This window comes from Galeopterus variegatus, unplaced genomic scaffold (assembly GCF_000696425.1).
Source record: "Galeopterus variegatus unplaced genomic scaffold, G_variegatus-3.0.2 Scaffold1963, whole genome shotgun sequence".
NCBI lineage: Eukaryota > Metazoa > Chordata > Mammalia > Dermoptera > Cynocephalidae > Galeopterus > Galeopterus variegatus.
In genome coordinates this window covers 278,766-303,145 of record NW_007728074.1, presented here as the reverse complement: position 1 = coordinate 303,145, position 24,380 = coordinate 278,766, and the positions used below count along the sequence as shown (strand labels likewise).

The 24,380-nt window shown below is 34.0% G+C and overlaps 1 protein-coding gene across 5 annotated transcripts in view; it reads right to left on the bottom strand.

Moving 5' to 3' along the window:
• Positions 1–2,895: 2,895 nt before the first annotated feature.
• SNX14 (sorting nexin 14) overlaps positions 2,896–24,380 on the bottom strand; it is a 115,071-nt gene continuing 93,586 nt past the window's right edge. For 4 of the 5 annotated variants that reach the window (XM_008579823.1, XM_008579818.1, XM_008579822.1 and 1 more), the window contains 8 exons: positions 19,951–19,991; positions 19,691–19,810; positions 13,562–13,685; positions 13,129–13,293; positions 12,860–12,955; positions 4,769–4,860; positions 4,029–4,085; positions 2,896–3,108 (listed from right to left, as the gene is read on the bottom strand). In XM_008579823.1, coding sequence (XP_008578045.1) covers positions 3,070–3,108; positions 4,029–4,085; positions 4,769–4,860; positions 12,860–12,955; positions 13,129–13,293; positions 13,562–13,685; positions 19,691–19,810; positions 19,951–19,991 — 734 coding nt within the window. In that variant the 3' untranslated portion in view covers positions 2,896–3,069. The remainder of the gene's footprint in view (positions 3,109–4,028; positions 4,086–4,768; positions 4,861–12,859; positions 12,956–13,128; positions 13,294–13,561; positions 13,686–19,690; positions 19,811–19,950; positions 19,992–24,380) is intronic. The other variant, XM_008579819.1, reaches the window with a different exon arrangement.

Below are 24,380 nucleotides of genomic sequence, written 5' to 3'. Positions count from 1 at the left end.
AGGTTCAATTTTGTCGCCTCTTCCCTCTGCCCCCTAATATGTAGCTGATTACAATTTTTCTAATTATATCCCTTTCCCCTCCCACTTTTGTCCTTCTGCATCGGGGTTAGCAAAATACAGTCTAAGGACCAAATCCTGCTTGCCACTGCTTTATGCAAACCAAATCTTATTGGAACACAACCATGAACATAACCTAGAATGAGATAATACCTCAATAACAGAACATGACAGAAAAAAATCATAAGTAATACCAAATTAACATAAAAGAACAAAGTAAGAAAAATATTTTTCATTGGATTTAGCAATCTTCCAGGGGTCCATGAGCCTCAAGTTAAGGATTTCTTCTGAGTACTTAGCATCATTGAAGAGATTACTGGGCATATAACACAGACAGCATCTTTGAAATGGAAGTATGGTGGACTACCTAGACATACTCATTTGTTCATTCATTCATTTATATTCTAATATTGTTGATTGTATCTGAAATTATAACTTGTGCATACATCATTATACAGTCTGCTAAAAAGAACAGTGGGCAAATGAGACTTCTATTTATATCTCTCTTGTAAAATCTAATACTTTATAGTAAACCAATAAATGATAAATGCTTGCTTTCAACCACTTTGCATTATCTTCTGATATCTACAACTAAATTATAATACGTGTAACACAATCTTACAACGTGCTTTATAAATTTCAAAGTGTTTTCCATCTATTTAACATCCCCCCAACCAGGAATACTGATGGTTCTGCTCATGTAAACACATTTCAAAATATGTTCTTTGCGAAGCTCATGCACCAGAGGATACACATAAAAATGGAATGTGCAAAATAAAATATTTGAAATACACCAGGGGGACATACTTTTTAAAGGGGATTCAGACATTTATGACTTTTGGAAACAAGCTCCTTTCGTGGTGCAACAATGACACAAACAAGACTAACTTTGAATTCTATCTTCACTACTCTCTCTGCTCCCAATATCCTCACCTATAAAATAGGAGTAACACTACCTTATTGTGATGATATGATGATATAAATAAAATGCCTGGAAAACAACAGGGATTGCATTTTAGTTCCTTTCCCTTTTTATCATGTGAATTACTTATTAATTTTGTATGTGTAGACTTTTATACATCACATTTCCTTTAAATAGAGCTCACCCACTGTTATTGATTGAATCGTGTCCTCTCAAAATTCATCTGTTGAAACCATAAATTCCAATGTGACTATATTTGGCAATGGAACATTTAGGAGGTAATTTAGATTAAATGAGGTCATAAGGGTGGGATCTTAATCTGACAGGATTGTGGCCTTGTAAGAAGAGGAAGAGAGAGCAAGATTTCTCTTTATCACTCTACATATGCAAAAAGAGGTTACGTGAGCATTCTGCAAGAAGGTGGCCGCCTGCAAAAGAATAGGTCTCAGAATGGAACCTACCTTGCTGGCACCTTGATCTTGTGCTTCCCAGCCTATGGAACTATGAGAAGTAAATTTCTGTCTATGGTATTTTGTTGTGGCAACTCAAGCAGACTAATACACCCACAATAACTTTTTTCTCGTCTAAATAAACAGAATATCACAATTTCAAGAATAGGTGAGGATGACATAAAAAGGGCTGTAAAATATTTCATTTTCCAGTTCACTCATGACATTTTAAATTATAATGTTCAAAATGTTATGGATATTACATAACCTGAATAGTTAACCTGATTAGTTTTCCACCTGTACCTAAGAATATTTATTATCCAAGGCTTGGTATTAAACCACTGATTCACAGAAACTCATACATATTCTAGAATTTTCAAGTATTTAAAAATAAAATAAAACTGCTAAGAAACCTTTCCAAAAATGTGTTTACACCTAACAAGCATTTTTTGAAATCTTGGAAAAAATAAATGAATAATATAATTGTGTTTGTTCTCCAAATTATATTCAGAGTTCCCATATTACCCAGCTTAGTGTGTAATACATGGTTGAAGCTCAATAAATATATTCTGAATAAACACTACAACCAATAATCAAACACAAAATGCTCAATCTTGATAGACAAATTTGTCTCAAGGAGAAAAGCACAGCAAAAAATTGTAAGTAGAATTCTAAACACTGAATCTTTAAAAAAATTTTTTTTATAACGAACAGAAACTTATTTCTTACAATTCTGGAGGCTGAAAAGTCCAAGATCAAGGTGCCAGAATTCATGAACACTGAATCTTTAAAAATAATTTTTAAATGACTTTTCTTAAGAAATACAGTTAATTCTATATTTTTCTTTTAAAGATTTAACAAACAACATAAACCAAAAATCTCTTGCCTTGTTTATATGAGCTTTTGGAATGTGGTTATACACAATTCAATAAAACTTAGTTGCAGCCAAACAATCAAAAATACAGTATTCATAAGTATTCACTTTTCAAACCCAATAGGGCTATAACCTGTCAGTCATCCAGCAAGAATAAGGAGAAATCATTTTTGTTTATTATGAAAAACTCATACAGGATGTTTTATTTATATGCAAACAGCTAACTATATAGAAAACAAAAAAAAAAGGAAAACAAATCTACTAAAATGTATTAACTCTTAATAAAAAAGCAAATCAGATCTTACTCCTATTTCTCCACACTAAAAATAATTATTTTCAAAGTGATACAATACAAAGGTTATTGCTCTTATCTCTTTGCCCAAAGAGGATTATGAATTTTATTTTATTTATTTTTCTATTTTTTAAAGATGACCAGTAAGGGGATCCCAACCATTGACTTGGTGTTGTCAGCACCACACTCTCCCAAGTGAGCCACGAGCCAGCCCTAGGATTATGAATTTTAGAGGGCAATAACAAATAGCATATGTTCTAATAAAATTTGGATAAAAGGTGTAAAATGAATGGCTATGAAATCCAATCACTTTTAATCTTTATTAAGTTTATGTTAGTCTTTATTAAAACAAAAAATCAAAACTTCAGACACTGAAGTACAGGATATTATATACAAGAATATACAAAAGAAAAAAGTACATTTGTACTACACTAGCACAGCAGATATTTCAGCTGGTTATACCAAATCCAAACGTTTACATCCAGGACGTCACAGAGGCAACTTCCTTCTGTACCTAAAGTAAAAATAAATCCATTTACTAGAAAACAATAAGACACAGTTTATTTGTGGATTGCCTAACAGTTCTAGTATATTAAAATTCTAACCTAAGACATACATATATTGTAAACCAAAAGAAATTAGCTGGCATATGCAGCAGATTCCTATGTTTTAGAGATAAGAAAATGGCAACATATAGTGACAGACCTTACAAAGTCTCAAACAGAGCTGAAAGTTTCCTGGTATCAATTCCCATGTAAATTGAACATAAAATGTCTGTAATTACCACCCTATTTTAATATATATTTAATATTACTGTAACTTGAAAGCTTATAATAGGAAAATAGTCCAAATCTGATTTCCTCTACTCTACAAAAGTGACATGTTGTTTCAATATTGCAGCCTTAAACAATATTGTTTTTTCATCCAACCAAAGGGATTAATCAAAAAATAAATAGAAAATAATGACTTAAACCTTTGCTCAAAACTCAAAGTCCGTAAGATTCAATATAATATTACCATGCTCTAATTACAATTCATTGTGTGCTCTTGAGTTCATATAAACTCAAGTGCTTCAAAAAATACTCAAGTCTCTGACACATAGCATACAATGTTGTAGATGATAATCTAAAGAACTTGGCCCATTCTAGTGCTAGGACTCAAACTAACATCCTCTGGAAAGACTTTAAAGTGTTCCTATCTGCTTATAATTAGGTAGGGATGAAGTCAAAGCAGAGGCTATTCAGTTCTTATGCCCCAAATCCACTCTGTTTGGACATGTTGTATAAAGAAAATATAAAAAGCCATTTGTTTAGGTTGTTCATTTTATAAAGGATCACAGTCACAAGGGTTTCTTTAACTTTTGTGGCCCTAACTAAAATAAATGTCAGTATACCATTATGAGAATAATGAATAAAATTACTGCTTTTCAGTTACCTTACTGAGCTCTGGAAACAGTTCCTGTATCACAATGTCCAATAAAACGTAAGTCAGCTAAAGCACAGAAAAAATAGTAATAATAAATTTTGAGGCACTGTACAATAAAAACATAAAATATATAAACACAAAATTCATGATGGTGATTACCTCTAAATGGAATGTCATGGAACAGGATTGACAATGTAAAACAAGGAGAAAAGTAACTTCAATACCATCAATAACATTCTATTCTTAAAATGGGTGGTAGGTAAACCTGTGTTTGCATGTGGACATCATATTACTATGCCTTATAACCCATTTTTATGCTAAATTTTTTATATGTAACAAAAATTTTAAAGAAACAAGCAGAACACAAAATTGCAACTGCATTAAGATCTAAACAGAATATATATATAGACTATAAACATAAAAATGTTAACTGTGGTTATTTTACGTAAGTTGAATGATAGAATTACCTATTGTAAAGTTTCTACTTTATTTCATAAATTTCCTATATATTCCAAATTTTCCACAATGAATACATACTAATTTTAAATCAAAATAATTCGTGTTATAAAGAAAAAAGGTAATTAGCAAAAAAAGAACACCAATAAAACACTTTTTTCTATCTAAATGTTTGAATTGCATTGCCTTGATTTAGTATCATGTCACTTACGCAGCTAATAATATTCCAGGACACCAAACTGTCATTCACCAAAACTAGCCAACACTAGTCTACCAACTGTAATGAATTTTACCTGCTTGTTGAGTACTGGCTGTTGTAAGCCATCAAACAGAAGTCTGATGCTTTCATATTTGGTTTCTTCACCGATACACTTGACTATCAGATCTAAACAAGAAAGCCAAATGTAAAACAATTTTATATTTAAAGTGACCCACATTAATGATTATAAAGCAAAATCTCCACCCTGTTTCCCAGATATTACGCAAAAACTATAAATCAGTATTTCCCAAACCAGCATTTCTGCAAGAGGCTGCTAGAAAAAGTGTTCTATGGTCAATTGAGAAACAAAGTATCAAGTATTCCTCCTTTTGGACATTCACAATGCACAAAGCATACCTCAAGCTTTCAGGCATGTTATAGTAAAAGCATCTGCTTATACTATTTAGTTAAAAGAGTGCTGGAAAATAATATATATTATTCTATCGCATTACGGTAAAAAAAATAAATAAATAAAATAAAGCCTAAAATGATGTTTGTACATTTATGTATAGATATACATAGAAAAATGTGAGAATTAACACCAAATGAGAGCATGAGCCTATTTCTACACAGTGGGAAGAGGATGGCTTCAACTTTTTATTCAATATATTTTCATAGTGCTCTTAATAGCAGAAAAAAATTTTAACTAATTTTAAGGTAGGCTTTTCTCAATGAATACAGCCACTTTATTTCTGTACTTTTTGTATAAATTACAACTAACCATGTAACGGACCAATCATTTTGGAAAACGCTACAAATGTTTAAACACTAATTTAGAGTCCAACAAGTTCAGATTCATGTCTGACTGCACAGCTCTCACGTAACAGTCATTCATTACCTGAAAGAACCAATTCTTACTAAAATCTCACTGAATGTTTTCCCCAAACAGGAAAAGAAAACTATTCTTAAGTAAACAAGGTGCTCAAATATTTTCCCTTTTCCCCCATCATAACTAAACTCTTACTGTTATTCACAGGAAATTCTCACTTTATGCTTGGTTCTATAAGGTAGATCTAACCCTAAGAGGCAAAGGTCAAGTTCAATTTACAATAAGCATAAGACATCCTTGATATTTTCAAGATCTGTGGCCCAATATGGATCTCGGGGAATCCTTGAATTCACCAATACTACATAGAATTTCCCAGTTAATAAGCATGAAACTAGTGGACAAATATAAGTGATGCTTTCAGATCCTTCAGGTGTCTCTAAGTAAGAGATGAAGAATAGAGGACAACAGAAAGCCATGCTAGGCTTACTCATTAGCTAAGTTACTCCTTCCCAAACGAAGTCTTACAATAGATGTGATTCAAATTTGTGCCTCAGCAAAGTAACAAATTACTATATTCACTGGTTTTCCATGTTGTTCCTGAACATCAAAACTGAGACTATTAAAAGCATGAATGCTAAGGGTCACCATGTTGTAAGACAGGTAAGACCTTTACTTCATCATTTACCTACAGAGGACTTACTCAAAAATAGATTATGTCCACTTTTATACTCAGAGCAGATATTTGTCTTCACAAAAAACAGCAGAACTATTCCAAAACTAATTCTTCAATGTTGAGAATTCGTAAGGTTCTGCCCTAACCCCTATTCTCTTCTTTTTTAAAGATAGACCTTATTTTTCAGAATAGTTTTAGATTCACAGCAAAATTGAGCAGAAGGTACAGAAATTTCCAATACAACCCAGCTCCAATATATGCATAGCCTCCCCCATTATCAACATCCCCCACAAGAGTAGTACATTTGTTACAACTGATGAACTACACTTACACATCATTATCACCCCAAATCCACAATCTACATTGCACTTCACTCATGGTGTTGTACATTGTATGGGTTTGGACAAAGGTATAATGACACGTATCCACCATTATAGTATCAGAGTAGTTCACTGCCCTAAAAGTCTTCTGTGCCCTGCCTATTCACCCCTCCCTACCCCCAACCCCTGGTAACCACTGATCTTTTTACTGTCTCCTTAGTTTTCCAGAATGTCATATAGTTGGAATCATACAGTATGAAGTCTTTTCAGATTGGCTTCTTTCATTTAGAAATATGTATCTAAGGTTATTCCATGTCTTTTCATGGCTTGATAGCTCATTTATTTAGAGCACTGAGGTACTGTGGTGATATCTTCATTGTCTGGAGGTAGCACAGTTTGTTTATCCATTCGCCTACTAAATGACATCTTGGTTGCCAAAAAATTTTGGCAATTCGACTATAGTATCATTTGTGTGCAAGTTTTTGTGTGGACAGAAGCTTTCAGCTCCTTTGAGTAAATACCAAGGAGCACGACTGCTGGATCTTATGGTAAGACTCTTCTTTAGTTTTGTAAGAAACTGTCAAACTCTCCTCCATAGTGGCTGTACCATTTTTGCATTCCCACCAGCAATGAATGAGAGCCCTGTTGCTCCACATCCTCACAGCATTTGGTGGTCAGCAGTCTAAACTTTGGTTGTTCTAATAGGTGTATAGTGGTATCTCATTGTTTTAATTTGCATTTCCCTGATGACATCTGATGTGAAGCATCTTTTCATATGCCTACGTGTCATCTGTATACCTTTTTTAGTGAGATGTCTGTTAAGGTATTTAGCCAATTTTCTAAACAGGCTGTGTTCTTATTGTTGAGTTTTAAGATTTCTTTATATATTTTGGGTAATAGTCCTTTAATATATCCTTTGCAAATATTTTCTTCTTGTCTGTGGCTTGTCTTTTCATTCTCTTAACAGTGTCTTTCATACAGCAAAATTTTTAATTTTAATGAAGTAAAGCTTATCAGTTCTTTCTTTCATGGTTCATGCCTCTGATGTTGCAACTAAAAATTCATCGTCAAACCCAAGGTCATCTATATATTCTCTTATGTTATCTCTGAGTTTTATAGTTTTGTTTTTTATAGTTAAGTCTATTAATTGATTTTTTGTTTTTGGAGGCGGGTGGGTATGGGGATCCAAACCTTTGACCTTGGTGTTATAACCCCATGCTCTAACCAATACAATTGATTTTGAGTTAATTTTTGTAAAGGGTGTAAGGTCTGCATTTAGGTTCATTTTTTTGTTTGTGGATTTTTTTGTTTTGTTGTTTCAGCACGATTCATAGAAAAAACTATCTGTTCTCCACTGTATAGTCTTTGCTCCTTAGTCACAGATCTGTTGGCATTATTTATTATTTATGTGGATCTATTTCTGGGCTCTCCATTCAGTTCCATCGATCTATTTGTCTATTTTTTCACCAATACTACACTATCTTGATTATTGTGGCTGCACAGTGTGTTTTGAAGTAAGGGAGCATCAATCCTCTGACTTGGTTCTTCTCTTTCAATATTGTGTTGACTATTCAAGAGTCTTTTGCTTCTCCACATACTCTTCAAAATGTATGTCAATACCCACAAAACTTGCTGGGATTCTGATCAGGACTGTGTTTAATTTATAGGTCAAGCTAAGAACTGATTTCTTGATAATACTGAGTCTTCCTGCCCACAAAAATGAACTCTCTCTCCATTATTCCCAAATATCTCTCTGATAATCTTTCATCAGAGTTTTGCAGTTTTCCTCATACAGATCTTGTACATATTTTATTAGATTTAAAGCTAAGTATTTCACATTTTTGGGTGCTAATGTAAATGGTACTGTTTTTAATTTCAAATTCCACTTGTTCTTTGCTGGTATATAGGAATGTTACTGACTTTTTGTATTAATCTTGTTTCCTGAAACCCTGCTATGATTGCTTATGAGCTCCAGGAGTTTTTCTGTCAGTTCTTTCAGATTTTCTACATAGATAATCATGTCATCTGGGAACAAAAGCAGTTTTATTTCTTCCTTTCCAATCTGTATTCTTTTTATTTCCTTCTCTTGTCTCATGATGTTGAAAAAAGCAGTGGTGAGTAGAGACATCTTTACCTTTTTCCTGATCTTAGGGTTTTGGACAGCTTCAAGTTTGATTTTACCTGTAGTTATTTTGTAGGTATTCTTTACCAAGTTAAGGAAGTTCCTCTCTATTCCTAGTTCACTGAGAGTTTTTAATCTGAACGGGTGTTGGATTTTGTTAAACATTTTTTCTGCATCTATTGATATGATCATTTGATTTTTCTTTAGCTAGACTGATGAGATAAATTATTTTAATTGATTTTCAAATATTTAACCAGTCTTACGTACTTGGCATAAATCCTACTTGGTTGTGGTGTATAATTATTTGCATACATTGTTGGATTTGATTTGCTAATATTTTGCTGTGGATTTTTGTATCTATGTTCATGAGAGATATTGGTCTATAGTTTTCTTTCCTTGGAATGCCTTAATCTGGTCTTGATTTTAGGGTAATGATGGCCTCATAGAATGAGTTAGAAAATATTTCCTCTGCTTCTATCTTCTGAAGAGATTACAGAAAATTGGTATGATTTCTTTCTTAATGTTTGTTGTTTCACTTCCTTAACAAGTGAACCCATTTAGGCCTGGTGCTTTCTGTTTTAGAAGTTATTGATTATTGATTCACTTTCTTTTACAGATATAAACCTTTCTGACTGTCTATTTCTTCTCATGTGAGTTTTGGCACATGACATCTTTCAATAAATTGCTCTATTTCATGTATGTTATCAAATTTGTTCACAGTGTTCCTTTATTATCCTTTAACGTCCATGGGATTACTAGTGATGTTCCCTCTTTCATTTCTTTTTTTTTTTTTTTTGGTCTTTTTTCGTGTCTGGCAACGGATCGCAACCCTCAGTGTCGCGCCCGTACCGGACCGGGACCGGCAACAGGATCGCAACCCTCGGTGCTGCGCCCGCACCTCGCTCAGCCAGTGAGCGGGAACCGGTCTGTATGTGGGATCCGAACCCTCGGCGGGAGTGCCGCCGCACTCCCAAGCGGCACACTGCAGCAGTGCGCCACCAGGCCGGCCCCCTCTTTCATTTCTAATTTGTGTTGTCTCTCTTATTTTCTTAGCCTGCCTAGAGACTTTTTTGTTTCTATATTGTTTCTAGAAAATAACAGAGAAAACCCAAACTAGAGGCTTATCAATTTGATTGATCTTTTCAAAGGACCAGTTTTTGGTTTCATTGATTTTCTCTATTGATTTCCTGTGTTTTCAATTTCATTGATTTGTACTCCAATTTTTATTATTTCTCTTCTCTTCTGCTTACTTTGAATTTAATTATTTGCTCTTCTTTTTCCAGTCTCCTAAGGTGAAAGCCAAGGCAATTGATTTTAGACCTTCCTTTTTTTTAAATTACACATTCAATGATATACATCTCCCTTTGAGCAGTGCTTTTGCTGCATCCCACAAATTTTGATATGTTGTGCTTTCATTTTCATTTGGTTCAAATTATTTTTTAAATTTCTCTTGAGATCTTCTTTGGCTTATGTTATTTAGAAGTATGCTGTTTAATCTCCAAGTATCTGGGAATTTTCCATCTACTTTTCTGTTACTGATTTCTAGTTTAATTACATTGTGATCTGAGAGCAGACACCATACAATTTCTAGTCTTTAAGGTGTGTTTTGTGGTCCAGAATGTGGTCTATCTTGGTGAATCTTCCATGTGAGCTTGAAAAGAATGTGTATTCTGCTTTTGTTGGATGAAATAATCCACAGATGTCAATTATGTTCAGTTGATTGATGATGTTATGGAGTTCAAGTATGCCCTTACTGATTTTCTGCTGACCGCATCTGTCCATTTCTGATAGGGGGGTCTTCAAGTCTCCAACCGTAATAGTGAATTAATCTGTTTCTTCTTGTAGTTCTATTAGTTCTTGCCTCATATAATTTGATGCTCTGTTGTTAGGTGCATACACTTTAAGGATTATGTCTTGTTAGAGAACTGAAATCTTTTATCATTATGTAATGTCCCTTTTCATTCCTAATAAATTTCCTTAGTCTGAAGTCTGCTCTTCCTGAAATTAATATAGTTACTCCTGCTTTCTTTTGATTAGTGGTGTGATCATGCTATATTTTTCGTCATCCAATTATTTTTAATCTATATGTGTCTTTATATTTGAAGTAGATTTCTTGTAGACAACATATAGTTGTACCTTGTTTTTTGATCCACTGTGACAATCTCTGTCTTTTAACTGGTGCATTTAGACCATTGATGTTCAAACTGATTATTGATAATATTTAGTATATTTGTTGCTTGAATATTGTTTGTGTTTTTTTGTCCATTCTTTTTTCTCTTTACCTTTTAGTTTTGGTGGTTTGTACTGAGGTATCTTTCAAGCTCAAAGATTCTTTCCTTAGCTGTGACCAGTCTACCAATAAACCCATTAAAGACATTCTTCATTTTTGTTATGGTGGTTTTTTAATCTCTAGCATTTCTTTTGCATTCTTTCTTAGGATTTCCATCTCTCTGTTTACATTGCCCATCTGTTCTTGCATGCTGTCTGTCCACTTCATCCATAAGGGTCCTTAGCATCTCAATTATAGATGCTTTAAATTTCTGGTCTGTTCATTGTAATATCCTTACCATATCTGAGTCTAGTTTTAATGCTTGCTCTGTCTCTTCAAACGATGTTTATTGCCTTTTAGGATGTCTTGTAGTTTTTTTCTTGATAGCTGAACATGATGCACTGGGTAAAAGGAACTGCTATAAATAAGCCTTTGGTATTCTGGTGGTAAGGTGTGGAAGGAGAGGAAACATTCTCTCCCCCATGAGGAGGTCAAGGTCTTTCAATGAGACTGTGAAATTCACATGTGCTTTGCAGGTTTATTTCCCCACTTAGGACAGGATGGCTAGAGTGGGCTGTAGTGGGGTATTTTACTTCTTCCACACAGAACACCAGAACTGGCTGGAGCTCAGTATTTCCCTTTCCCCAGATCAGTTAGGCTCTGGTTAAATAGTTTCTCCTGAAGGCAGGCCTTGTCAGGAAGAACAGAATGCTCTGATGTATTTCAAAATGGTTCTTTTTTGCCTTGCTGCCAGAAGCATGAGGGGATTTTTCTCCCATATTCACTGGGAAAACCTGGTCAAGCCCCTGGAGGTAAAACTCACAAAAGTGTGGTAGGCTCCTCCATGACTTGGTCCCTTGTGGAGGTTTTAATCTCTCAGATTTGTCCATGTCATACCCTCCAGCAATTCATCAGTTACAGTTCAGGTTTCCCTACTTCAGCACTGGTTCCTACAGAGGTTTGTTTTTGTAGGTTTCTAATCCAGTTATCTATGATTCTCTGTATTCTACTTGCTTATTGGTCTTTCCAATTTTGGGGGCAGTGTTTTGCCCTGTGACCTCAGCTCTTTCAGAGATCTGAGAGTAGTTGATTTTTCAGTTTGGGGAGACTTCCAGCTTCTTATATGCCAGACCAGAAACCAGAAGTCAACCTCTTTTCTTATTATTCTATATTTTTTCCATGGGTATTAGTATCCATTTACGCATGACTCTCATATCTCTACTAATCTACCCTGTGCCACCTTTCCTTTAACTTCCAAACCTAGATATCCAGTTGCTTACTAGACATTTCCTCCTAAATAATTTATAGGAACTTCACATTCAAAATACCCTAAACTAAGTATCCTCCGCCTTGACCCCTTAACATTTTTCCTTGTATTTCACATCACAGTAAGAGGTTACTACCATTCATTTACTTAGTGGCCCCAAACTACCAACTTTACAGAAGTAATCATCCTTCTCCTTTGTGATATCTCTATAACTTGAATATGCCTCTATTATCACATGTATGTTTTGTCCACATATCTAACTTTCTGCTAGATTGAGCTACTCAAATATATTTTTTATACCCCTTACATTTTGCATAGTGCCTGAACATGGAAGGAGTTCAGTACATTTGGAATGAATGAACGAATTTTGATCTTTTAGTCATACATACAATTGCAGCTATTCTTAGGGTGTAGTGTACAGCAAGAATCCAACTGTCCCATGACATGTCATTTTGATCAGTCTGTTTATATATTATTGTTGAAGAATCTAGCTGTTGTGTGAGTAGAATCAGCCTTGTCTTAAAGTTCTTAGTGTTAACATCAGAAAAAAATTTTATTTAACTAGTGAGTTAATTATAATTGGTCCTTATAACCATTTCTAAAATGAAAACTCACAGTAAAAGTCAGCTTCAATAAATACTATATATTGTGACCTCAAAAGAGTGCTAATCTATGGGAAATTAAGTTACTTCTAAAATATTTTACCTGGAATGTAATTCATCATTTCTTCAAAAGTCTGTTTTGCTCCCTTTTGCTTTTCTTGGAGAGAGCGAGGTTCAGTGTTTTCACAGAATATAGCATCTAAAAAAGAATAAAAAGAAATATCTCAAGAATTTTCACCTATTTATACACAAAGTATTTCCTCATAATAGCAATACTAATAAACTAAAGAAAAACAAGAGTTCTTACTCTTAGATCCAGTTAAAATTACTGAGAACAGAAAACATGAAACATACACATGAAAAAATACAAACCTCTGAGAAGTGTTATGAGTGAGACCAATCGGTGCTCCTGAAATAGCTGTTCTAGTTTACACTGAAGATAGTAGTCAGTATACATTTCCAGGGTGTTTTTAAAGAGGATTCGAGTTCCCATTAAGAGATGATGAAGCCAGTCAGGAACTTGGAAAACCACCCGTCCTGAGAAGAATCAAATGAAAAACCTCATTGTAAAAGATAAATATTCTGAACATTTTCCAATATAGAAAACACAAATGACAATGCTCAATATTTTATTTGTAAACACTAGTAACTTTAATATATACAAGGCCAATTGTAGTGAATTCTTATAAAAGAAGTATAAAGATAGTTATGATGGGACAATACTCAAGAGCATTAATCCGTATCACAGAAGAAATAAGATAAATGAAGAAAAAACAGGTCTTAACATAAACTACTTAGTTCTTACCTATGTACATCAGGTAATCATAGACTCCTTCTATAGTCATCACCTCCATAAAATAATTCTGATTTTGCTTTCTCTCTGTATTTTCAGCACGGTTTGCATTATTCTTAAACAGATCATTGAAAAGCTAAATAAAGTACAAGTTGAAATAATAAAGAGATACATAGTTTAATGCACCTGCTGATGATAATCACTAACACTAAAGTGGCACAGAGCAAAGCTATTTAAAACTTTTCCAATCAAAACAAAATAGCAGATAGGTTAAGATCTGCTTACGATATTCCAAATTTGTACCAAAAATTGCATTAAAAATATATGTTCTCCCCCAAATATTACATAAAAGCCTACATTCATTTTAGATACAACAGATAATTTACTATCCATAAAGAACCCCCCCCTTTGTTTTTATACACCAAAAGGAACAAAGCAACATCCAAAGACATTATTAATAACTAATTTTAAAACTGACATGATTTAAAGATTATAAATCACCATTTAATTAATTCACAGAGGTGAAATTCAGCAATGTTTATTTGGACAATAATATTAAAGCACAGAAAGGCCTAATTGGTGTGGCGAAAAAAAAGGCTTAAAGAATTACTCATAATAAAAATGATGAAATGCATCTAAATCTCAGCCCTACTTACACAAAAATATGCAAAAAGAATCTATTAATAATAATAATAGAATATATCTTGAGCAACAAATTTTAACAAAAGCATTGTTATATTCATTCATGAACCCATTATTAAGCACTTTCTATGTGCCAGATAAGTGTGCCAAGGCCAGGGAATACAAAGACAGATAACTGTTCTTCAAGAAGTTTAACATCTAATAAAACAAGTCAAGAAATAAATGAAATGACATAAAAAGGGCACTATGAGAGAAGTACATTACAGGGGACTGTGGAAGAAAGTATATTCAATTTTATCTGAAGAATGAATTTTCAGAAATCTTGCTAGAAAAGTGTCTTGAGAACAGATACCATACATTCTATTGGCTCCTGTGTCAAATATACTTAACCCAGAGGTGTAAGTCTAAAATATTTTTCTCCAACCTAAGAAATATGAAAAGAAATCTCCCTCCTGATACACTTCCCCTACTCTTCTATGTTTTCAGTTTAATTTTTTCATTAGAAAAAGTAATAATAATATAGAAAGTCTGGAAAAGAGAGGGAGAAAAACAACACAACCACCTAATACCATAACTATTATACTTTTGTATATCCCCCTCTAGTCTTTATGTACACAGCTGCAATCAATGGGATGCAAAAAATATCTTGCCCTTTTTTTTGTTTTAACATTTTCCCTAAAAATATTTTAATTGACTTGTATTGATTATACATATTTATGGGATACAGAGTTACATTTCAATACATATATGTAATGTGTGATGATCAAATTGTCGTAATTGGCATATTTGTCATCCCAGAAATACATCATTACTGTGTGAGGAGAGGATTTGAGTTCATCTCTTCTAGCCAATTGAGAACGTACAATAAATTATCCTTAATTATAGATTGCCTAGCACTAGAACTTATTTGTCCTAACTGTGATTTTGTATCTGTTAACCAACCTCTCCCTGTCTCCACTCCCATTCCTTCTCAGCCTCTAGTAACCACAATTCTACTCTCTACTTCTACAAGCTCAACTTTTTTTTCTTCAGCTCCCACATGAGTAAGAACAAGTTATTTATCTTTCTGTTCATACCCTACTTTTTTTACTTAGCACCATATCAAATATCTTTATGTTGCTTTACAGTTTTTATAAGTATAATTTTACCTGCTGCGAAATATTCCTTGAGCACGGGGCCGGCCCGGTGGCGCACTGGGTAGTGCGCCGCTTGGGAAGCGCGGCGGCGCTCCCGTTCGAGGGTTCGGATCCCACATACAGACCGGCTCCCGCTCACTGGCTGAGCGAGGCGCGGGAAGCAACACCGAGGCTTGCGATCCCGTTGCCAGTCCCCGGTCCGGTACGGGGGCAACACTGAGGGTTGCGATCCGTTGCCGGACACGGAAAAAAGACAAAAGACAAAAAAAAAAAAAAATATTCCTTGAGCAGATGTTACTTAAAATAATTAATCATTCCTGTAACATTAGTTTCATGTTGTTTCTAATTTTTCATTTCTATAAACAATACTTTAATAAACATCTTCACATATTATAAGCTCTTCTGTTAGGTCATTTTATTCTGAGAAATTCCTAGCATTAGGGTCACAAGGTCAAAGAGCATAAATACCTGATGGATTTTGTTACATAGTACCAAATTCCTTTCCCAAAAGGTTGGGCCCATTTCCAAGCCACAAGCAAAGTAAATTTCCAGTTTGACCAAACTTTCATAAACTCTTTTGTAGACATATCCCCTATATACTAAAATTCACACTCCAGTATAACTCTTTTTTTATGTTTTCCCTGGGTAATCCTCTGTAATCCTATCCATTAGCTCTTTCGTATTCCATCATTCACAAAAGTATGCATATATAGTGAAGGCAACTTAAAAAAGAATTTCATAAGAATCTCTCACATCTTTTCAAGCAGTTTTGAGTTCAAATCTCAAGGTCTATTCACAATAATCCTGAGAGAGAGGATAAATATTACTAAGACTAATGGAATGCACTTGTATCTATCTCTTGAGAGACAAAGCTCTTACTCTGGAGGGCTGAGACTTACCCTAAAAGATTCTATTAAAAAGATGATGACTAAGCAGAGGGAAGAAAAAAATGAAGGTCCACATCTCAGTTCCTCCTCTTGAACATTTTAACATTTTTTACTTTATAATGATATTTAATGAAATTTTTGTGTTTAATAAAGATAAATGTAAAGGAGCCATTAAAAAATCAAATGTGCATTAATGTAGACAAAGCACAAAACACAAACAAAATTAACATAAGCCAAGTCTTTAGCCACTATACTCTTCAGAGCACTAAGCAGGTTAGCTTCTCTTGTTCCTCCCTACCCCATGGTCTTACACCTGTCTGTATACCTACTGCTTAAGACTCAAATACTAAGCAGGGTTGCATAATGCAATAATCAGACTCAATTCGTGTTTTGCCTGAAAATGTCTGTAAGGAATAGAAACAATTATTTAAAAAGGTAGTAGACTTGGGGAAAAAAAGTAAACAAATTCTAAAAATAAAAAACACAGTAACAAAAACTTTTTAAAAGTCCCGGGCCAGCCTGTAGCTCACTTGGGAGAGTGCGGTGCTGATAACACCAAGGCCACGGGTTCGGATCCTATATAGGGATGGCCGGTTGGCTCACTAGCTGAGCGTGGTGTTGACAACACCAAGCCAAGGGTTGAGATCCCCTTACCGGTCATCTTTTAAAAAAAAAAAAAAAAAAAAAAGTCTGTATAGGTTTAAACAGCAGATCAGACATTATCAAAGAGGCAGAGCTGAAAGAGAGATTAGAAAAAATAAACAGAGATAGACCAGAAAGCAGGAGGAACAAAGGAGATGGAAAATATGAGACGGAAACATTAAGAGACATGGAAAATAGGAGAAGAATCAGTGTTCCAAAAAAAGGAGATAAGAGAAGAAAGAAGGAAAAGGCAATATCCAAAGAGATAACAGCTGAGAATTTTTCAAAACTGGTAAAAGAAGTGAGGTAGACTGTTAAAGTGATAGTCCATGGTCATGCCTCTCTGTAGCCACACTCTTGCATAGCCCTCCACCACATGAACTCCAGGCTTGGCTACATATCTTGCTTTGACTAATGGGACAATTTTTGAGCAAAATGTTGAGTACCCAGAGGCTTTGAAAGTTGTGTATTGAGGTTTGCCCTCTTAGAATGCTGCCATGTGAGCCCAGGATTGCTTCCTGAAGACACGTGGCCCAGCTAAGAGGCAGCAACAACATTCAGACATGAGAATGGGGCCATCTTTGGCAATCTAGCCCCCCCCAAAAGCCAAGACTACAGCCCGGGTGCAACCAGTAGAAGTATATTGCAGCTAAGCCCAGTCCAAATTACTGACCCACACAGTCATGAGCAAATAAAATAGTTGTTTTAAGCCACTAACTTTTGAGGTAATTTGCAAGACAGCCATGTATAACTGATACAGAAATCTGTACCTAAAAGTAGGGTGCTGCTTAGAAAACATGGCATTAGCTTTGGAAGCCAGAGGTGGGTGGAGGCTGAAAAAGTAGCAAGGTGTCTGTCAGCAAAGCCTGGAAAAATGACAAGCTATTAGTGAAGGTTGGAAAAGCAGTGAGGCAGCTGTAATGTGACATAGAAAACTTACATCATATGGATTGTGTTCTTTGACCACAATGCAATTAAACTAGGATTCAAAAACAAGAATAAGAGAATAACTTAAAATTCAAAAATGTTTGGAAATTAAGAAACATTTTCTAAATAACCCATTGGTTAAAGAAAGAATCATAATGGAAAATTCTGAACTGAATAACAAAAATACTACATTAAAATTTATAAGCCACAGTTAAAAACAGACTTAAGGGAAAATGCATACCTTTTAATGCTTTTATTAGAAAAGAAAGGCTAAAAATTATTAAGGTAAGTATTAGCTCCACCTCAAGAAGGTAAAACTGTAATAGAAAAATAACTCTGGAGAAATACAAAGAATAATAATAAAAAAGAATAATAGAAATGAAGAAAAATTTTAAAGTCTGACATAAAAGATCGACAAAGCTGAAAGAGAAAATAGAAAAAAACTTTGGCAAGATTGAGCAAAAAAAGAAAAAACAAAAAAAAGACATAAACAATGTTAGGAATAAAAAGAGACATACTATAGATGTCAGACAATGAAAAGAAAAGAGAGTATTTCTGACAACTTCACACTAATAAATTTTCAAATTTAAAATGGATTAAAATTAAAATTTAATTAAGATTAAAATGGAAAATGTAACCTATCAGAACTGATTAATGAAGTAATAAACCTGAAGAATTTTATAATTGTTAAAGAAATTAAATTGGTTGTAAAAAACTTACTACAAACAAAACTTGAGACCTAGATGACTTTACTAACAAGTTCTAGCAAATATTTATAGAACTAACAATTCCAGTTATAACAAATTCTACTAGAAAATAGAAAAGGCTAATATAACTTTGATACCAAAACCTGCCAAGGATAGAATGAGAAAGAAAAATTATAGGCTATTTCTACACATAAACATGGATGTAAACTTCCTTGACCTCATAAAAGGTACCTACAAGAAAGCTACGTTATTCTATTTAATGGTGAAACAACGAAATGATTTTCATTCTATAGCAAGTCCTAGCCAGGAATGAAACAAAACTACCATCATTTGCGGATAACTGTGTCAATCTAAAAGAATTAATAATATATTACTAAAGCAATACAAGTCTAGGTAAACTGTTGAAAAAAATTAATATAAGAAATTAACTGTATTTCTGTTTACCAACAATACAGCTATAAAATGAAAAAATATTAAAGATATCATTTATAATAATAACAGAAATAATGATCGAGAAGTAGGGAGCTGTCCTTTGAATTACCACAGCTCCCCATGCTAGGCACTACTTTGGTACTAAACAGCTTTTTGAGGACAGGGAATATATCTTGGTATTTCTAGCTCCTAGATTCAATAGTAGGCATACAATAAAAAGCTTGTTTAATGAATGGATGAAATATTTTATAAGCCATTAAAATTAGGCAATACCATCATATAAACATAAATACATTACACCAATTAATTCCTTGATTATTGGAAGTTGGTGATATAACCTAAGAAAACCGCTTTTAAAAAATCCCCCAAATACATGCTAGCCAGTTAGCTTAGTTGGTTAGAGCCAAGTGCTGATAAAACCAAGGTCCAGGGTATGATCCCTGTACTTGCCAGCCACCAATAAATAAATAAATAAATTAATTAATTAAATAAATAGATTGATTGATTGAATGAATGAATGAATGAATGAATAAAAGTCCCCCAAATACAGAAATGGTACAAGTTTGCAAATATAAAAACTAAAGAAACATTTGCCACATGAAAGCAAAGAAAACAATACCCTCTGTACACTGTGCAAGTGATTCCCATATAAAGGAAATGTAAAGTCTAATCCATTTCATTAAGAAAGGATTTATGCACCCTATAATGGAAGTTATCTCAATTAGGTTAACTTGAAACTTAATGGCGTTTTAACACAACGTGTAATACCTTCTTGTTGTTTTCTGAAGTAGGGCTGAGAATGGTCAGTTCTGGTCTACTTGGTTTAGGCTTCGGAGATTCACAAGAATTAATAAAATTCATGATGAAAGGTTCCAAATGCTGACCTTTCTGTGGTGATAGAGATCATCATAAGAAAATCGAAAATCATGATCATGATTTTTAATATCACATAACCCTTTAAAATTCATCAATATTTAAGTATGTTTATGTCTATCATGTTATAGAATACATATAAATCAGTTATTCACCTCTTTCATTAGTTTCCCAGGAACAGACTTTATAATTTTCCCTGCAATTAAAAGTAAAATATTAATTTTATGAAAGCAAAATATACTTCATAATTGTTCATGAATACCTCACTAGGTAATTTTAAATATTAGTCAAATAAAAAGTAAAACCATAAAAGGTATTTACAATTGACTATTTCACATAACAGAAATTTACAATGAATATGGTATTCTGAACTATTCACAAATAACATTTGGGATTCACTTTAAAATAATCCAGTGAGGTAGGAGGTAGGAGAAGGGATGGAACAAGCCCAGTGTTGACAACTGTTGAAGCAGAGTCAGTTCATTATGCAATTTTCTCTACTTTGTGTATATTTGAAAATTTCCATAAGAAATGTTTTCAAAAGATTTTAAGCAATGATGGACATATATTTTTGAAGATAAGCAAAAGTTAGCAAAGAGGAAAAAAGCTTTTAAAATTGCTACATTTAAACTGACTACTTGAACAGTTTATATTCTAAATTTTAGATTAAGAATTTCTATTCTAAACCTGTTTGCCAAAATTACTTCTTCATCTTATTCTCCAGGTTCCCTTATTACAAAATATGAAACATCTTGAGATTTTTCTCAAGCACTTAGAAATAACTGTTAAAAGTTAATCAAAACTGACATACAATAACTTAAATTTCTTCAGTTCAATTTACAAAAAAGTATACTTATGGCAGTAGCAGGAGATATTAATAATAAAAAACAAAAGTAGGGATTGTTTTATGACATGCAAACCACCCAACCTTCCCACCTGGCTATTTCTGGTTTTCATTCTCCTAAATAATACCTCCTCCTTAAAATGTGATCAAGTTCCTTAAATTACAAGGTTTCATCCTATGCTTTTCTCTCTTGTAAGTGTTCTTCCAGAGCTAAATTATTTGCTCAATCTGACTTCAAGTAAAACTGAAATCTTTAGTCCTTGTCTATCTCCTGGCCTCTTCTGCAATTATAAACCTTCTTCAACTGGATCTATAAACTTAGTAAGTCCAATACTGCTCTTAATTTATCCCCTATTAGCAAGACACAGCATCAGAAACTTACATCACCTTTGATCATTTTTCTATCAGTCAAACCCAGTCAGTAACCAGGTCTACCTAATTCTAACTCCTAAACACCATATATAACCAAATATAAAATGTCCTCACATTTCCCCTGATAAAAATACCCCCACACACCAAATATTTCAGCTCAAATAAATGTAATAATTTGGGAGGATACAGACAGAAGCAATATGCCAATGGTAATATTTAACTCAGTGATTTAGTTCCACATATATACTTAAGATTACATTATACGAAATGTATTCAGATACATTGATTTTTATCCCATATAATTTTTAACAATTTTGTTCAAAATTTTCCAGATTATATCAGTTTGGTCTGCTTTGAACTTTACATAAAAGCAATCATGCTGTATACATTCTTTTGGGTCTTGCTTCTTCCATTCAACATTATGTTCTTAAGACTCATCCACATTGCTGCAAGTAGCTTCACGCTATAGGTATTCATTGCTATCGGTGTGCAATGTTACGAATTTACCACAATGTTATCTGTCTATTCCACTGCTGAGGAACTTTTGTGTGGTTTCTAGTTTTGGCTATTACAAACAATGCTACTATGACGACTTTTAAACACAGATACAAGATTCTCCAGAGTATGTATCTCTTCTTGGTCATTCAGTTTTTATACAAAACTATTTTTCAAAGAGTTTTCTAATTTATATGCCTAATAACATTGTATAACAGATCCTCCACATCTCCTCCACATCTGCACTAACACTTGGCACTTGGTGTTACCAGACTTTTTCAAACTTTGGTCAATATTATGTTATCTCAATATGATTTTAATTTGCATTTCCCTAATTATTAATGAAATTAGGCATCTTTCCATATATTTATTGGCCATTTGGATTTTCTCTTCTGTGAAGTGCCTTTTCTTCCATCCATTTTTCTACTGTATTGTCTTCTTACTGAATTGTATTAATTCTTTATATATTCTAAATCCAAGTCCTTTGTTGGGTTAATGGGGTAAAAATATCTTTTCCCATTTTGTAGCTGTCTTTTCATGTTCTTTATGGTCTTTTTTATGAACAAAAGTTCTTATTTTTAACACAGTTAATATTATAAATATTTTCCTTTTGATTAGTGCCTTTAAGAAATCTTTCTGTTTTGTGACTGTCACCAATTTGTATCCTGGTTTTTGCTTCATGTTCTTTTGTAAATTATGTTCATTCTGTCATCTCAGTACAAAAATGATATTCAGATTACAGGTATGGATAATAATGACCTTCTTTCCTTAAAAGTATAGCATTTTGATAAAAAAATATATATCTTTCAAAATATACTGAAAAAAATAAATTTTGCCTATCAGGTAAACAACAGAAAACATAAAAAAGAAATCTTTCCTTACTCTGAGGCCATAGAGCTATTCATTCTCCTATAAAATTTTCTAAACTCTTTATAGGTTTCTACATAGGACTCTAATTCCACCTAAATTTGTTTTTTTTCTTTTGTAAGAGTTCAAATGTCCCAGCAGCATTTCTTGAAAAGTCAGTTCCTTCCCCATTTTGCAAAGTCATGCTCACAAATCAAGTATCCACAGACGTATAGGTCTGTTCTGGGGTTCTCTCTTCTGTTCCATGGGTCTACTGATTAATACAGTGTTATAAGTCAAGACATATGATAGAGTTCTCCAACCTTCTTCTTCTAAAGGGTGTTAGCTATTTGGTCCTATGCATGTTCATATAAATTACAGATTCAGCTTATCAAGGTATACACAGACACACACAAAAACTGCTTGGTTTTGACTGGGACTGCATTATATCTAGAAATCAACCGGGTGGTAAATTTATATCTTTATAATATAGCTTCTAAACAATGAATATGATTTCTCTCCATTTACTTGCGGGTCTTGTTTAAATTACTCAATAAAAATTTATAATTTTCTCTTAATGGTCTTTTCCATATATACTCTACTAGGCTATTCCCAGATACTGACTGTTAACTACCTTCAGTATCCTCCAAACTGCTGCCATGGTTATATTTTTGAAACCCAAATCTGATTAGGTAATTTCACTGTTTGAAACCTACCAATGTTTCTTCCTGCCTGCTTAGAGAATCAAGTCTAAATTCCTTATCCTGACACATTTGGCCATAACTTATCTGTCTAGCCTCCCTCTCTTACATGTACTCTACCTTCCAGATATTCCAAATATTTCCAGATGACTCCCTCTTCGGTGCCTCTTATATATGCCTGTCCCTCCAACTGGATGATCTCTTTATCTATCTCTTTCTGGTGATTTCTACTAATCTTTCAAGATCTAGACAAATGATACCCTCCCAAGAAAGGCTTACCTGATTCCCTGCTGTGAACTGATTGTGTCCCCCAAAGTCCATGTACTAGAAACTTAACCCCCACTGTGACAGTGTTAAGAGTATGGGAAATCCAAATACAGTAAATAAAAGGTGGAGCCATGAAGAGGTGACTAGATTGTGAGGACCATGCCTAAGTAAACAGATTAATCCATTGATGGTTTAATGGTGTTCATGAGCGTGGTTCTGAGGGCTTTAAAGGGAGGAGTAAGGAGTTAGCTCTCTCTTTGCTCTGCAGTTCTTGCCATGTGACACTCTGCATACCTGTAGAATCCCTCACCAGAATGTGTTCCCTGGACTTTGAACTTCCCGGCCTCTGAAACTATGAGGAATAAATATTGTTTCTCTACAAATTACCCAGTTTTAGGTATTTTGTTATAAGCAACAGAAACAGACTAGTACATTCCCTAAGCAGAACCAGTTGTGCCTTTCTTTTTGGTTGGATCTTCAAAGATGGGTAATATGTAAACATATAGCTATATACTGTTTAACCCTGGAGCAAAAGAACATAATTGTGTTCAATTCTGCTAAAGTGTGAAAGGAAGTAATAAAAGATAAAACTGATAAAACACACTGGTATCAAACAAGTGATTTTTAGAGGGTTTCAGATTAAGAAATAAAGATTTCCAATGATAACAGAGAGAACAATCAAAGGTTTTTAGACATGATCAAAGCTATACTTTAGGAAGATTAATCTGACTGTGATATCATATAAGATAAACTGGTTGAGAGCAGGACGAAGATGGGAATCAAGAAGACTAGTAAGGAAACAGTATAGTCCAATGAAACTAAGAGGTAATGAAAATCTGAATTAAGAAAATGGTAAAGCCGGGGCCGGCCCGGTGGCGCACTGGATAAGTGCGCCGCGCGGCGGCGCTCCCACCCGAGGGTTTGGATCCCACATACAGACCGGTTCCCGCTCACTGGCTGAGCGAGGCGCGGGAGCAACACCGAGGGTTGCAATCCCGTTGCCGGTCCCCGGTCCGGTACGGGGGCAACACTGAGGGTTGCGATCCGTTGCCAGACACGG